At 32.8% G+C, this 16,172-nt stretch overlaps 1 protein-coding gene across 2 annotated transcripts in view; it reads left to right on the forward strand.

The window, feature by feature from the left end:
* LOC108693260 overlaps nt 1–16,172 on the forward strand; it is a 170,671-nt gene that overhangs the window by 118,652 nt on the left and 35,847 nt on the right. The window contains exons 8-11 of one of the 2 annotated variants that reach the window (XM_018202117.1): nt 2,326–3,539; nt 5,611–5,889; nt 8,221–8,525; nt 11,286–11,596. In XM_018202117.1, the coding sequence (XP_018057606.1) occupies nt 2,326–3,539; nt 5,611–5,889; nt 8,221–8,525; nt 11,286–11,596 (2,109 nt within the window). The remainder of the gene's footprint in view (nt 1–2,325; nt 3,540–5,610; nt 5,890–8,220; nt 8,526–11,285; nt 11,597–16,172) is intronic. The other variant, XM_018202118.1, reaches the window with a different exon arrangement.

The raw sequence follows: 16,172 nt of genomic DNA on the forward strand, positions 1-16,172 counted from the left end.
TATTTTTTGATAAAAATTTAAGATATTCTTTTGGCATGGAAATGGAAGCTTTTGAATCGAGAGACCAATTAAAAAGAAAATTTTATTTTCCTTGACAATCTAATATATACATATATACATACATAATGTTGCATTTGTATCACATTAAACGTGAGAAATTTTTACAGAAATTGACATCAAATTTAGGAGACCGGTAAAGTATCTTACGATAAATTTTTTCAACTTTAATTTATAATTTTTCGAAATTGTGATATAACAGACTATTTTGAATAATTATTATTTTGAATAATTGTATAACTTCATATACAAGGAACTACAGAAGAACAGAGAGATAATACTTTTTGACGCTTACAAAAAGTAATTTTGTTGAACTGTTCAACCTTGGAAATGGCATTATTTTGTCATAAAAAAAAAACAATTTTTCTATATCAGATGCAATTATCTCCCAAATTATTTATTATTACAAAAATGTTTCAAGTTGAACTTACTTTGTTTCGAGGAAGATTTTTGATCATAGATCTTCTCTAAACGGACGTGCCTTCAGATTTTGAGATAATCTTTATTTTTTTTTTGATTATATATATTTTCATTTCAATTAAAACGCCTTTAATTATAACCTATTTCATGATGAATTCAACTTATGATATGTTAACCTTTCAAGGTCATTTGCGACTGTTTAAATTTTCTTTCCGTTTATCGTTTTTATTTATGTTTAGAAACAAAGACTGCTATCTGCGTGTTACATTCGCTTCGGAAATATTGTGACTAGCATTACATGTACTTCGTTTCGATAACAATTCAATTTACAATGACACAGTATACGCTTAACAAAATATAAAATTATCGATACGATTCTGATTTTTGAAGAATGTCAACATATTTACATGGAAGCTGCACGGTTGTATTGTGAAACCTTTTCGTATCGCACTAACGCGTGATGTGGTACTTCGAAATCGATCATAAACTTTATGCCCGGTAAGGATATATCGACATCAGCGTAAGTAGTCCTCACAAAATTCAACGATTGTAACACTCGGAGCAGTGACTGTACTCTTAACTCTCATATCAGGCACATACTTCTCATACTTGGCACATAGAAAATTATTAGCCATGATCTAGTGCATCTAGAATAAACTTTCACTTCTTTTATATTTCTTTGTATCAAGTATTTGATGCTGAATATGTCAGATCGCAGTTTTGTAAATGATCTCAACGGAAAAAACGTTACATGACCCTTTCTTTTTTTCTTATATATTCTGAAGCCACTTTCAAAAATAGTGGAAAATTAAATTGATACAATTATCATTATTGATCCAATGGGAATTTCTATTGGCACCGGTCAGTTGATTGTCAGTTGTTAAATGTTTGGTGTGATATATAGTAGATGAACACATAGAATTTCTATTTTTTTTTTATGATACATTAACAATAACAGGATCTACAATAATTTTCTGATCAATGAACTGCAAGTCCTTTTGAAAGACATACTTGCTAGAATACAGATGTGGTTTTAATATGATGATAGTCTTTCCCATAATGAGAATGAGTTCGAGAAATATTGAACAACATGTTTCTTAAGTAGGATCCTCTTCCCATCCCCAGATTTAATATTTCTAAATTTTTTTGTGAGACTTTATAAAAGAAGTTTACCAGAAAGAACTATTAATCATTTCTGAAAATATGAAGGATCAGATTAGAATTGCCTGCCAATAAATTAATAAGACAATTTTCAAGAGCATGAAATTATCATTTATGGATAGAATAAATCAGTGTATTAATATTCAAGATCGAATAGAATTTTTACCTTTCGAATACAGAAGAACGATTTTTGGACGTTTAGCAATAGGAAAACTTAAACGGTCATAAATGACTTTGATCTTAAAGGTCAACATATCATCTGTCAGAATTCATCACGAAATAAGCTATACGTCTAACTATATATATTTTTAATTCTTAACTTTTTTTATTAACAATAACATATCTGCACATATCTCAAATTTATCTCGAATTGTTAAAATAAACGTTGCAATATGCAATATTAAGCCTTTCAAATAATTCTGTCTTTTGGAATAAAATTTATATTTTTGCTGCACTTCTTACGCACTTTAAACTTTTTTTTATAGGAAACGACAGATCTTTGCTGAACCTAATAAAATCTATATATATATATATATAAATATATACGAAATCATTTTTTCATTTGAGTTTCAAACAAACAGAATTATGAAAAAATCAAGCTTTATCTTTATTTTTCCATCTGCATCAATTTACACAAACAACAGGAAGTAAGTAAAGATATGGATGAAAGAGTTTATCACGTTTCAGGTGTAGGTTCCGTGTCGAAATTGCGCGACTTCGACGATTGGCAAGATCAGCGACTGTCAACGACTGACGACGATTTGATCTCGCCTTATTCGGATTCGTCCACGAACGATCTCGATCAGATACAGCCGCAAGAGCTTACGAAAAACGGCACTTATGTCATCAGACGTGGCCGCAAGAAAGAGCGCAAAGTTCTACCGAAAACGCCGACTAAGACCAAGAGTCTGTCTTTCGAGAATGGCGAGAAAGACAGTCGATTGTCAGATGTAAAACGATACTCGAGCACTTTTGACAACATCAAAAGTCTATTGAAGGAGGGTAAATTGGAGAGTCTGGATGAACCGGTAAAATTTATGATTCCGGTACCACCGCCGGATCTTATCCGAGTCGAGTCGATGCCGGCGATCAATAACGACGCCAGCAATCGAGCTCAGTTGGATATCACCGTAGAAGAGGAAGAGGCATCCGACATCTCGGATAAGGACAAGGAGCGCGACAACATCGAATTTTCTCGGCTACCATTGTTGCCAGTCGAGGATGATCAAATGAATCGTTTGGATCAATCGAGAGACTGCAACGGTTCGACAGTGTCTAACTTGGCGGATTTGGATATTGGTAGATTATCGGCGAACAGTGCACTCGCCGAGGCCATGACAAAGAAGAAACTTACAAGCGCGGTAAGCGATGAGAGACTAGCTTCTAAGATCCCGGTGAACTTGCTGATTGAGGATCAGATTGTGAAAAAGGCGCTCAAAGAGAATCGCCGGCAACTGGAGAAGGTGAGCGACGCAATCAAAGAAATCGAGAACGTGAAGAACAGCGAATCCTATTGCGAAAGCAAACTCTGGCAGAACGGTGACCTGAAACATAATTCGAAGCGGAACAGTTTCGAGAATGACGGGTTTCCGGTCTACGATAGCCGGAAACCCGTTACGATCGATGGCAGCCCCTATGACAGCAGGACGCGCGATAGGAAGCAGCAGAAGCAACAGAAGCAGCAGCAGCAACAGCAGTACAACTCTGATTCCGAGACATCAAAGACCAGCTCGGACGCGGACTTCGAGGATCGGAGAAAACTGAACGGTGCCACTGATGTCGTCTACTCATCCGGCAGACGACTGCGCCAGAATGGTATCGAGAATCACAAAAACGATCAGAAGCAGATCGAGAACGTGATCGACGCTATTTTGGAAGATTCAAAGAATTCGGAATTTCAGGTAGGAGTGGAATCAGTGAGTTTCGTGAACTTGATCGCATAATTCAAATATCTCATGAATATCAATCGCGTTACCTTGTATGCCTATGTCGCTTAAAATGTTGACGCGAAAAGACGCAACGGAAATAGAGTCTATCTCTACGATAAGCGCTACTAAGGTGCATCTGCGTCGTGAAAAATGCGGAAGTTATATGGTTCGTGGTGAGCGTGTGCCGCGGAAAGATGGTGAAAAGATGTCGAACAGCTAGGATCGAAGCGGGCCGCCCCATCTATAAATTGGTAGTATTATCTCTATAAAATAGGATTCCATTAGCGATGCTGGCTCCATGATCGCATTTTTCGTCGTGAAATGTGGAAATATCTAAAGAATTGCCATGCATGCAGCCTGCTGTCTGCGAATCCGTTTTTACTCATTCCCACGTAATTAATGCTAGTCAAAGGTTTTAATTTTTTATCATATAATGTTATATCAAATGTATCTATTAATATTTTTAACTCTCTCGATTAGTTCTCATTTAGAATATTTTAAGTAATTACGTTTTTGTTTTCGTAAAATTATAGACAATAGATATAGTGTTGGTACATAAATCGTGATCAAAATTTCTCGAGATACATTCACCTTTTTTAATTAAAAATGTAAAAAATAATAAATGTCACAATTAATAATCACATTCAGAGAAAAATATAATAATAGCAACTATATATTAAGTTAGGTGATTAAACTAATTTTGTATTATGTAGAATTAATATATATAGTTGAATATATTATTTTATAGCCGCAATAATTATAAAATAGTTTATTCAATCATATATATATATATGTATATATATATATACACATTAATTCTGCATATAAAACTATATTGTCAACTATGCAATTTTAATCACTATTTTTCTTTAAGTGCAATTAGTACTTTTTCGACCTACTAAAAACATTTCTCAAATACAAAACTATGAATTATCGATTCATTGCTTCAGTAAAAATATCAAACTCACTGACATTGTCATCGATGTGAATGATTATTTATACCCACGAGAATCTTTCATCATATTATAGGTATTATTTTGAGTCTAGCCAGTTTCCATTGAAAATTTGTATATTGAACTCTTTAGAGTCTTTTTGTTGTTGTAAAATTAAATCTTGATTATACATATCTCGCAATAATGTTTGTCAAAACATAATATGATATTTGAAAAAAAAGTTTAGGATTTGTAAAGTAAATATTGCAAAGTAAAGATATTACTACTCAATAAACTGAGTAAAAAATTCTGATGAATCATTCAAAAAATCAATTCTGTTAGAAATAGAAGTGATTTTCGGGATTGGTAAAGCAAAAGATTTGTTTTCTTCCTATTTATTGTAAGCGATGTGAAAATAGATTATCTTATATTATACATTTTCATTCTAATGTTTACAAAAGCTGTGCGAGATTAAATTTTCCGATTTGAAAATTTCTGCATCGAGAGATGTCATACGACTCTACAGTATTTTTATTAACTCTACAGTATTATTATAGTCATACAATCTGTCACATTAAATCTATCACAGTAAAAGCATTCTCATATCACGTACGATAAATAATAGCAAGTCATTTGCTTTATTTAATATTAGAAAGATCCAACCGGTTAGCTTCTGATATTACATTCATCAAGCAATGTTTCAATTTAATAAATACTATTTGCCTTACAAATTGAATTTTTTCCAGAATTCTTTATATGTATATTACGTCAAACTTTTGAAATATTAATGATGGGTATACTTTAACTATTCAACTAGCTGCTATTTTGATAAAACATTATTTTGAATAATCTTCAAACTTATTGCTCTCACAAATCGCGAAACTGATTCACGATGAATTAAGTGCTTAGATGCAGAGATAGACTGATTTTCCATAAATTTATTTCTCTTTTCGGAAACAGAATCTAAACATTTTTTTATGATTACATTGCAAGCAAGTGCGATTTTTTATGAGGAATGAATTTATTCATCGATGAAGTTGATAAAATTTTCTCTTAATTTCAAAACTAGCTTAGAAATCGCTTCTGAACTGTAGTTTGCTATATCTTGACAGGTCAATGTTGATGTAATGGAGTTCCCGCCATTGCCGCCCTCGCCCGTCGAGGAAGCTGATGAAGAAAGTTGCTCGGATGTCGGCCAAAACGCCGTGATGACGCCACTGAAATCCAAGGGTCACAGTAGCCGAACTGTAGAGTACAGGCCAAGGGTACCACCCCATCGTGTTCCATCGATCATCGACGCGAAAGATAAGGCTTCTTTGAATACCAGATCTATGGATGCCGGTTTTACCAAGGGGAGACGTACACCGACCACCAATAATTCCAGGCGAGAAGTGAGTTAGTTTGTTTGAAGTATTCACTCGAGGAAACATATAATTTTAGTCTCTCGACGGGGATTAAATAAAGTTGCATTTTTCCCATTTCAGATTGCTTGCAAATTTTTATGTAACTGTTTATATGGTAAAATAATAATAATGTATAATAATATTATGATAAATATTATAAATAATATATATATATAGTAGATAAATATAATTTAAAGGAGTTTTCCCCCTTTCTCATCTTGACTTTAATATGTTGATGTTGTCAAGGTCATGACCTTATGTGACCTTGAGAAAGTTTTAATCGTCAGACATTACTCGTTAAAAAGTTATAAATAAAAGAAATTTAAGAAATAACGTATATGATATCTCTTTTTATAAAATGAAATTTATAAAATGGAAATGTTCTGCTTTAAAATGTATTTTACAACTTTCCACGTAAAGCACTCCCACCCCACCTCCCCTCCTGCTTGGGAGCACACAACTTTCACCTGAAGCGATTCCCCCATTTATCTCCCCCCCCTTACTTTGGAGATACACGACTTTCATCTGAAAAAATATAGGTGACAGTCGTGTGCCCTCAAACAGAAGGAGAGGTGGGAGGAGTCCCTTTAAGTGAAAATCGTGCACCTCCAAGCAGACAGGGAAGTGGAATAGGAGTCAAATTTTTATTTTATATAGCAGAAATGGATGTTATTTCTTAAACTTCTTTTATTTATAACTTCTTAACGAGTGACGTCCGACGGTTAAAACTTTCTCAAGGTCATTCTCAGAGTCATGACCTTGACAACATATGTCAAGGTCAAGGCCATTGGCGGGGGGTGGGGGCTCTCCTAAATTATATATTTATTTACCATATAATATGAAATACTCATTTATATCATGTACTATATAATAGAAAATTAATATTACCATAATAAATTTTACACAAATGAGATTAGAACGCAATTAAACTTATAATTTTGGTATTTATACATATGTCGAATATTTCGACTCGCTTTGAAGTCATCATTAGCATTGCTTTTCCGAAGATTTAATACATTCCTTCCTCTATATAGGGAGGAATGTAAAAATTTGCAAAAATTTGGTAGTAAAAATAATACGTAAGAAATTCTAAAATCGATATATACATTGCATCAAAATTTTTAGGATATATTTAATTCAACAATTCAAAATTGAGAGTGATTTGTCATATGAGGAGAAAGAGCGTATTAACAAAGAATAGAGAAATCGTATTTATAAGAAATTTTGAAATAAAGTCACACAGATCATTTTAATTAAAATCAATTAATAAAACATGTTAGTCATGATCAGATAAAAGTAAGATTGTCGATAATTTAACGATATTCGGATAACTGATTTTCTTTAAAGAAGTGTTGCATGTTCTAAAACCCTTATAACAAAAGTACATGTCCTTTTTATCTAAAAAAAAAACATTTTTAGCTATTAAAATCGAAGAAGAACATGGGTTCCTTGTTAGTACTATATTATTGCAATATTTGCTATCTTATTGCAATATAATGTTGCAATGTTGCTGCAATACTTTGGATTTAATGATTTAGAGTTATAATACACAAAATATTTAAGAGAGGGACACTTCATGTAATACTGATTCTACAATGAGTTGGAAGTTTTAGTCTTAATTGGTGAAATTGGCCAATTAACTATTGGTCAACTTTCGATAAAACTTGGGACTATCGATTATCGACTTCATTGTAGAATTAGCATAAAAAATCGAATTTTTTTGCACAATTTAATATTTTAACCCATTAAGAATGGTCTCTTGAGTTGGAGAATGAAATTCGAAGACTTAATTACAAATTTTATTGTCGACAAGTCAAGCAGGTAAAGCCGAGCGCGCGAACGTTGTAAATATGTCGTAGAATGAATAAATTACATTAATTGGTCAAAAAGATGACTACATTATTACAACTTAAGTAAGTAACATAACATAAATATACTAAAATGACTATTGATGTCAAAACGACTGCTTGCTGTTTATCCGGGTATATTCTATAAAATACTTCGCCGAAATATTTTCTTATTAAATAAAACATCGTCCATTTTTTTTCTTATCTATCTTTGAATATAATTAACTCTATTAATAGTATTTCTTTGATTAAATTAATTTAAAATTAATAATTTATTAATTTTAAATTTACTTGGCATCGACCGATGTGAGAGGTACGTGCTGTGCAATTGAATTGTGTGCAAGTGCACACATATTACATTTAAGTTTATTATATATGAGATTTTTAAAATTTTGAGATTGTAGTGTTATTAATTATATTTCTTGGGATATGTTTCTTGTTCTTATTAATTAAATGTTCTTTTGTCCTTCAGGTACCTGTGGAACGAAGAACTCTGCCCACCGATTTACCAGGACCATCTCGTCGACGACCGTTTACGAAAAGGCATTCACCATCAGCGGAGGCATGCTCTTCCGGGAGCAGCAACAACGGTAGTGGTTTGCATACTGGTAGCAGCGTCGTTATCAGCACTGGTTCCGGTATGCAGACATCATGTTCCTTACCGGAGACTCCAGTGTTCGCCAGAGGCAGCGATATCCCTAGAACACCACAACATGCTGGCAATCCTACGCAGTCAAGGCGGCAACCTGGCTGGTATGCACCTACCACAGCTACCGGGTAAGCATCAATATTCCTTATTTGTTTTGCACTTGAAAAATATCAGAATAGATATTGGTTATATTCAGTAGAGAAAACTGATCAGTAAACACTGAGTGATTCTTTAATATTATTAGTTCTTACATGTAAATTCGGCAAAGAACCAATCATACTAAAGGAAAGATCCAATTATTGAAGAATTATTGAGTATTCACTGAAAATTTTTATATATGTATTCTCTAAATGTTTTTAAGTGGAATCTCTTAAAGATTGAAAATTTTGCCACTCTTTAAAAAAAAAATCAAATTTAATTTCCTCTCTTTTCATTGTAACTATTACTTCTTATATAAAGCAGCTAATACAAGACATAGATAATTTTTAATAGATAAAATTTAAAATAGATAGATAAAATTTAAAATTTAAAAATAGATAAATTTTTTGTCACTAAAAGCCAATCCGTAAATGAAATGCTCTATCACATTATTTTAAAAAGTATCGAAAATGGCATTTTCGATACTTTTAAATTTTTCAATTTTCCAAAAAACGTAACTTGATCAACAATTTCATTTATGGATTTATTTTCAACGATAAAAAATCTGTAAGAATCTCTCTATTTCGTTCGTGATCTAAAAAAAATTTTAATTTGTCGAACAATGTTATTATGGACGTTTCCCAGCAAGGACACAGTGTAATATAGTGAATTATTTCATCCTGTTTTAATGTTGGTGTACAACAAGAATGTAATGATTCATTATGTTACATTAGGTGCATCTGAAAGGCACATTCCGTTAAATCTAAAAATATAGATCAAACAGGAGCAAGAGCTTTTGAGTGCTCAGAGAACGGTTGTAATACTAAATGAACTCACTGTGTAAAATTAAGGTCAGTCAATTATAGGATGACCATACATCCGACTTTTCCGGATACTCTTTTTTCAAACATCAAATTTTCAACATGTCCAGATGCATTCATTTTGGGATGTAGGAACAGTCCTCTCCGATTCTATCATTTTCCTATACCATATTATGATAAAAAAATAATGATACTATTTAGTTGGCTTATTGTTAAATATCATCATATCAGAAACGTACAGAAGGTGACACGTATGGCTTTAGGTCTAGGATGATTTAAAGATCCGGGTTCGATTCTGTACTTCATATACGTATCTGGAGATCATCTACATCTGCCAGACTTTTATATATTACACTAGATTGCTAATTTTATCCCTTTAACTGTGTTGTCTAAAATTTGCCAAAAATATATGCATATTCAAAATAAGACCCACGCATTTCATATCACAGAGAGAAATATACAGCTTGCATCAATCTCCAATTGGAGATGTATAACATTTTGAATCAATTACGGAAAGGTTGATCACATGACCTGTTGGCATCTCTTTTCTGTACGTGTGATCAAGTAATGATCTTATTTTACATCTAATTCGTGCAGACAGTACTTTTAAGTAAAGAAATGTGAAGCGTTATCATTCTAGTGTAATACATAGAAATTTATAGCTGTCTCTGTTCTAATTTTGAGCATATAACCTGCATAATTTTTCTACAAAGTAAATGTTTTAGTAAGCTGATAAGTTACCAACTGAGTTAAAAAATGGATAAAGAAATTTGTAATTTTTTTCTTTTTTCAATTTTGGATACAAATACACCAGAGGCAGATATATTGTGATTATATTAACATTTTTAATATCATAAAAAAGGAATTTTTATTTTGTAAAATTAATACGAAAAAATTATCATGAGGTCTTCGCGTTGCTTGCACTTTTTGCACTTTCAGCATCTTCGCTTTCTCCTTTTCAACGCGCAAATATACAATATATCTATCTCACTTTAAGTGCAAAAATATTTGGATATTTCAAACAAAAACCTTAATTTTATCGATAATACAGGCGGCCTCTCCTTAAAACACAAATAAGGCACATATCATGAACATTTTATAAAGCATGATACAATTAGACAAATGACCCATTTTAACGGATGCACAGTGAAAATGTAGCAGGAGGATCTGTCGGATGTATATCAATTGCTCACATTACTAATTGACTAATTTAAAATAATACAATCTCATTGGTGAAGCAGTGAAAAATTACTAAGAATAGAGCGGCGTGTGAAATTGAACTGTGTGTAAGTGCGTTCCCAATCAAGTTTTGAACTCATTGTAGAAATTCCCATTCGTTTACGCTGTAAATGAGCTCAATTCCTGGTTGGTTGAAATCCCAGATTACATGACAGGATCTCCACTATTATGTACAATGGGTCACCTTACCGGGGCACAGGATACTATTAGACAATCGGTTCCCATGGAAATAGTACTGCAACCAATAAGTGAGAATCTTATTTAAGATCTTTTTTATTCTTGCATTTTGTGAACGGATATACATGATGCAATAAATTGAAGTGAAACGAATATATTTGTGTCACTTCAACTTATTGCACTGTGTGCACCAGTTCAAAGAATGCAGGAATAAAAAATATTTCTGGTGTCCTACTTTTGTACTATTTTTCAATTTGCCAATGTCTTAATTTATCTAGATTAGATCTGGTCTTAGTCAATCATAAGGCATTTTCCTTGTTGAAAAATGCTTTATAGTTGACTAATTTTTGAAATTTTTATAGAATTCTTTTATTACAAAAAGCGATTAAAAAATAAGGGCAAGATTCTTAGTCCATTTGTTAAAATTGATTTGGACTCTTTCTTTCTTTTTTAAGTATGCTTTATACATAATAAGTTAGTCATTTTTTACTGATCTTGTTGCTTCACTTTCAGCTATCGACGAAACAATCCTGGTCTGGAGCAGGCCATAATCGGCACTGAACTTCTCCGACTGGCAGGAGGCCCGAATCGCGGATGGTATCCCACCAGAAAAGCAAATCAGCCACGGCCGGCGTCAATCGAACATCTCGAACGGCTGAACAACGCCTATGATGCACGGTTACCGGGCACCGGGGACCAGAGGAAGCCGCTGACTCTGCCTACAAACATCACACCCAACAAATACTTCGGCCAAAGTAAGCACAGCTCCGCCTCCAGCACTCGTGAGGCGCTACGGAGGGTCACTAGCTTGCTCATCAAGAAAGGTAAGCGTCGGGGATTTGCACTGTTAGAAAGAGAAAATACTACGCCTAAACGTTCAGCGTAGTTAGAAAACACGACGTCATCAGTAACTTTGAGATATCATGAACCCCGTTTGTGTTCAAGATAGATTTCACGGTTTTGGTATCAGTTTTGTCGGCAGTACTATTATGAATTTAACATATGATCAAATATGCTTTCGATAATGCACATTAAAAAAGACATGTAGACATGACTATTTGACTTGATATTTGATCATTTTTTGACATATTAAAGATATTTGTAATAGTATTGCTGATGAACCGTAAACTGTTAGTCGGAACACAAATGTGAACATGATTTTCAAATATTGCTGTGATAGAGATTTTGTAAGCGATAAGCAATAATTTTTCTTGAATTGTAATCAGAATGTCATATATTTGTATTTATAGAAACTTCCCAGACAATACAAAGTCCAAAATTGAGATGTCTTTAAAACATCTTTTAGTCACAAAAGATGTCTTATGTCCCAATTTTAGATACTTTGTATTGTCTAGTTTTATTCATGATTTTAAAAATTTTTTTTAATTTCAAAAAAATATTAAATTCAATTTCTTTTAAATTATGTATTGCTTTTCTATTATTACATAACAAATTCTTAAAAAATCAATATGTGTTTTGTGATGTTATTCAAACAATATTACTAAGAATTATAAAAGGAAAAATTTTGGAATAACTCAAATTTTTTTTATACATATATTTGTGGTTTATACATTTTTAAATATTTTATTCATTCTAAGATAGAGAAAATTAATAATAGCAAATACAGTATAGCACATATAATAATACAAAATGGCTTATAATTATTTAATTACTCTTTCCATGCATTATTTAATTTAAAAAGCAATAGCATTAATTAATCTTTATAATTGTCATTATCGCTTTAAAAAAATCACTCGCGTCGTGTTTCCTAAAAATTTCACTATTTGAAATTCGTAAGCTTTGATAAGTAACCTGCAAAAGAGTTTTCTAACTAGTATCGTGTGACCTTTCGTGGCATTTGAGTGCTACTGATTTTATTCTCTTATTCTTGTCTTGGAATGCTTGTTTTTATGTAATTTACTATTATTATATAACTATTAGAAAGTTAATTTATATTTATGCATATTCTTAATGAAAACATTTCTCATACTTTTAAAAATTTATAAGTGTCTGTGAAAAATATAAATTACTCAGCAAACACAGAAATATAATTACAATATAACCTTGGAATAATACGTGATATATTATAACAGAATGTTTTATCATAGTGATATTATTGTAATATAATTTTGTTTTATATATATAATAAGATCTTATATCTTGCATTATTTTATTATTTGCTTGTTATATAATAATAAAGTACAATAACATAATCAAGATGATACATTTGTATAACATGTTATGTTGCAGCTAGATAAGTGTTATATAACAGGTTATATAACAGAGATGCAAAAGAATTTGTGGATTGCCATGATCCATTCATAATGCTGACGTTTTGTGCTGACCTTGCTCACTTCATCAAGGAGGAAGAGCGCACTTCGTCAGCGTGATCTGTCGTCAGCTGAACTGTTCCTCCCAGAGGACTCCCTATAAACTTTGTTAAAGAAAGGATGTTTGGAAGATTGGGAGAAGGAGAAGAGTAGTCATTCATATTTTACTTACTTTATAGCCCATGCTTCTGTTCAAGTTATCTGGATTTCTAAAGCCTCTCTGTATTTTCTTGAAAAATATAATGCCGTTATAGCTGTAGTAATTATTTTATCAAATAGTATTTGATGTCCTGACTCAATGCTGCCAATGCTACAATAATTGTGTAACATATTTCAATATGACATCCCGTTGATGTTTCTTCATGTACATTGATCGTTCCGATTTCATCAATGTATACTTTCCCGCAAGAGCAAGAGCATATTTTATATTTCTACAAAACTGAGTGAAGGTTTTCGGTCTTTAGGATTTTTCTAAGATTTCTCCGATCTTCCTTGGAGGCTCAAAAATAATTCGGATATTGTGTTTGTTCAAAATCCTGTCGATTCTGTTTGTTGTTCCTTTACATATAGGACAGGCCTCGACAAGATTTGCATTTTTCGACCAATTTTCGATTTGATTCCGCTTTCCGCTATTCCCCTCTTGTCCCGCGCGCAATTCAAATGCCTGAACATTTAGGAGCGTATGATGCTCGTAGACATAAAATCCACCCACTTTGAGTGTTCACGCTGTAAACTTCATTCTATTTTTTATTTTCGTTCATTAACTAAGATAGAATGAAGCAACGCGTAAGATTGAGCATTTATGCGTTGCTTCATTCTATCTTAGTTATATAATGAGCACGGAGCGAGGGGAATAGCGAAAGGCGGAGCCAAGTCGAAAATCGACCGAGAAGTGCAAATCTTGCCGAGTCCTGATATAAGAGAAAGACTTCTCTTGTTTGACTCATCCTGTAATTGTTGTATGTCCAAATTCCCCTGTTGCCCTGTTAATAACATTCCAAAAGAAGAATAATTAGTGAAATAGAATCAACTCTCTATAATTTCCTTCCAGAAGCAGATGACATACGAACAAATGTAGCTAATATCCTTCGCAAGGCCAAGCGTTCAATGTTCATCACAGAAAAGAGCGACTGGCACTGCAGGAACTAAAGAAAGACCTAGACATCATCGTATTTTCAATAAAGGCGACAGTGATCATGAATACATTAGATTACAGGATGAAGATAAAGACACTCCTTTCGAATGAAACGTAAGAATAGGCTGGATAAAGATTCAACAAACAAGATCATTCATCAGTATTTTTAATAAAAAAAAGCAAGCTCACCAGCAAAACTAAAGCAACATTGAAACCCAAGAATTCCCTTTCACTAAGATTATACGTACTACCGAAAATACATAAACCTGTCCCTTTCAGAGTAGCTATCAGTGCCATAAAATCCTACATATGACTTGTCACTTCTTCTAGCTTATAAATTACAATCTCTAGTAGGAAGGACCGCATTGTATAAACCCGATAAACTTTGTACGAAAAATCCAAAAGAATTCGTTTTCACCCTATGTTGATGAACTTTGATATAGATTTTTTATGAAGGTGTAAATCAAAGAAACTCTGAATATAATTAAGGTCTCACATAAAGTTCCTAACAACATTATCCCTTTAATTGAGCATTGCCTAACAATCATATACTTCTCCTGTAACTGTGAATTCTATGAACAGACTTCTGAGACGGTTATGGGCTCTCTTATCTCTCATGTAATCACAAACATTTTTATGAAGCACTTCATGATGAAGAAGTTATTCACAAAACAAATTAAAGGTTTCGTTATGTAAACGATACATTCATAATCTATAGACACGATATAGTGAACTTAATAAATTCTTAAACTTCCTCGATCAACATCCCAGTACCATAGAAGAGAATGGACGGCTCTCTTTCCTGAATGTTCTTGTCACAAAATAAGTCTGATAACCCTGAGTCAAATATATACAGGAAGCTAACACATAATGATAGATATCTACAGCTGAATCACACCATCATTCAGCACAAAATCAGGCAGCAATAATACACTCACTTGTGTATAGAGATTAAATATCTCTGACAAAGAATATACCTGCAGATAGAACTCATTTGAAACAAACTTTACAACGGATAATAAGAAGGATATTAGGACAATCAGTAAATATAAGATCAGAGCAAGGAATTTGGGCATACAATAACCACAAGATGAGTTAAACAACAGATTTCTATATAAGCCTCCCATATAGTATTGTAAAAGCAACATATCGGATTGGTAAGATTTTGAACAAGCACAATATCCGAATCATTCAAATCCTCAAGGAAGATCGGTCAAATCTTGAGAAATCCTAAAGATCGAAGGCCTCCACTTTGCAAATAAAATATCTTGATTTTGCGGAAAAGTATACATCGGTGAAATCGGGAGAACGGTCAATGTATACATAAAGAAACATCAACGGGATAGATTGAAATGTTACACAGTCAGCATTGATAAAATACAGTAATGAGTCAGGATACCAAATATTATTTAATAAAATAATTACTATAGCTATAACGGCATCATTTTAGGAAATACAAGGAAATACAAAGAAATCTAGAATTCCAAAAACATCCAGATAACTTAGAAACATGGGCTATACCGTAAATAGAATATAAAGAACCGCTCTTCTCCCTCTCTTTTCCTCCAAACATTCCCCCCCTCCCCCCTCTTTAACAAAGAAAGAGTTAGAAGTACATTAGAGCGAGAAGCTCACTAAATTGCTCTGGAGGATTCCCTTTATATAAAGGGAGTCTAATGAAGTGAATGGCAAGATTTCCGAAACCTTGGCATTAGCAATGGATCATGATGCGGCAATAATCCGGAAGCCTTTTGGCACCTCTGAAGAAAATTCGTGAAAGCCTCAAAAGTTTTATCAAATTATATATTTATACATTTAATATGATTGTTATATTAATATTATGATAACTGCGTTCGACTGTAAATCTTTCATTACGCTAACAAATAGCCAGTAGAAAGATATATAAGAAAAATATGCATAATTATATATATATAT

The sequence above is a fragment of the Atta colombica genome, unplaced genomic scaffold (genome assembly GCF_001594045.1).
Source record: "Atta colombica isolate Treedump-2 unplaced genomic scaffold, Acol1.0 scaffold89, whole genome shotgun sequence".
NCBI classification, from domain to species: Eukaryota; Metazoa; Arthropoda; class Insecta; order Hymenoptera; family Formicidae; genus Atta; species Atta colombica.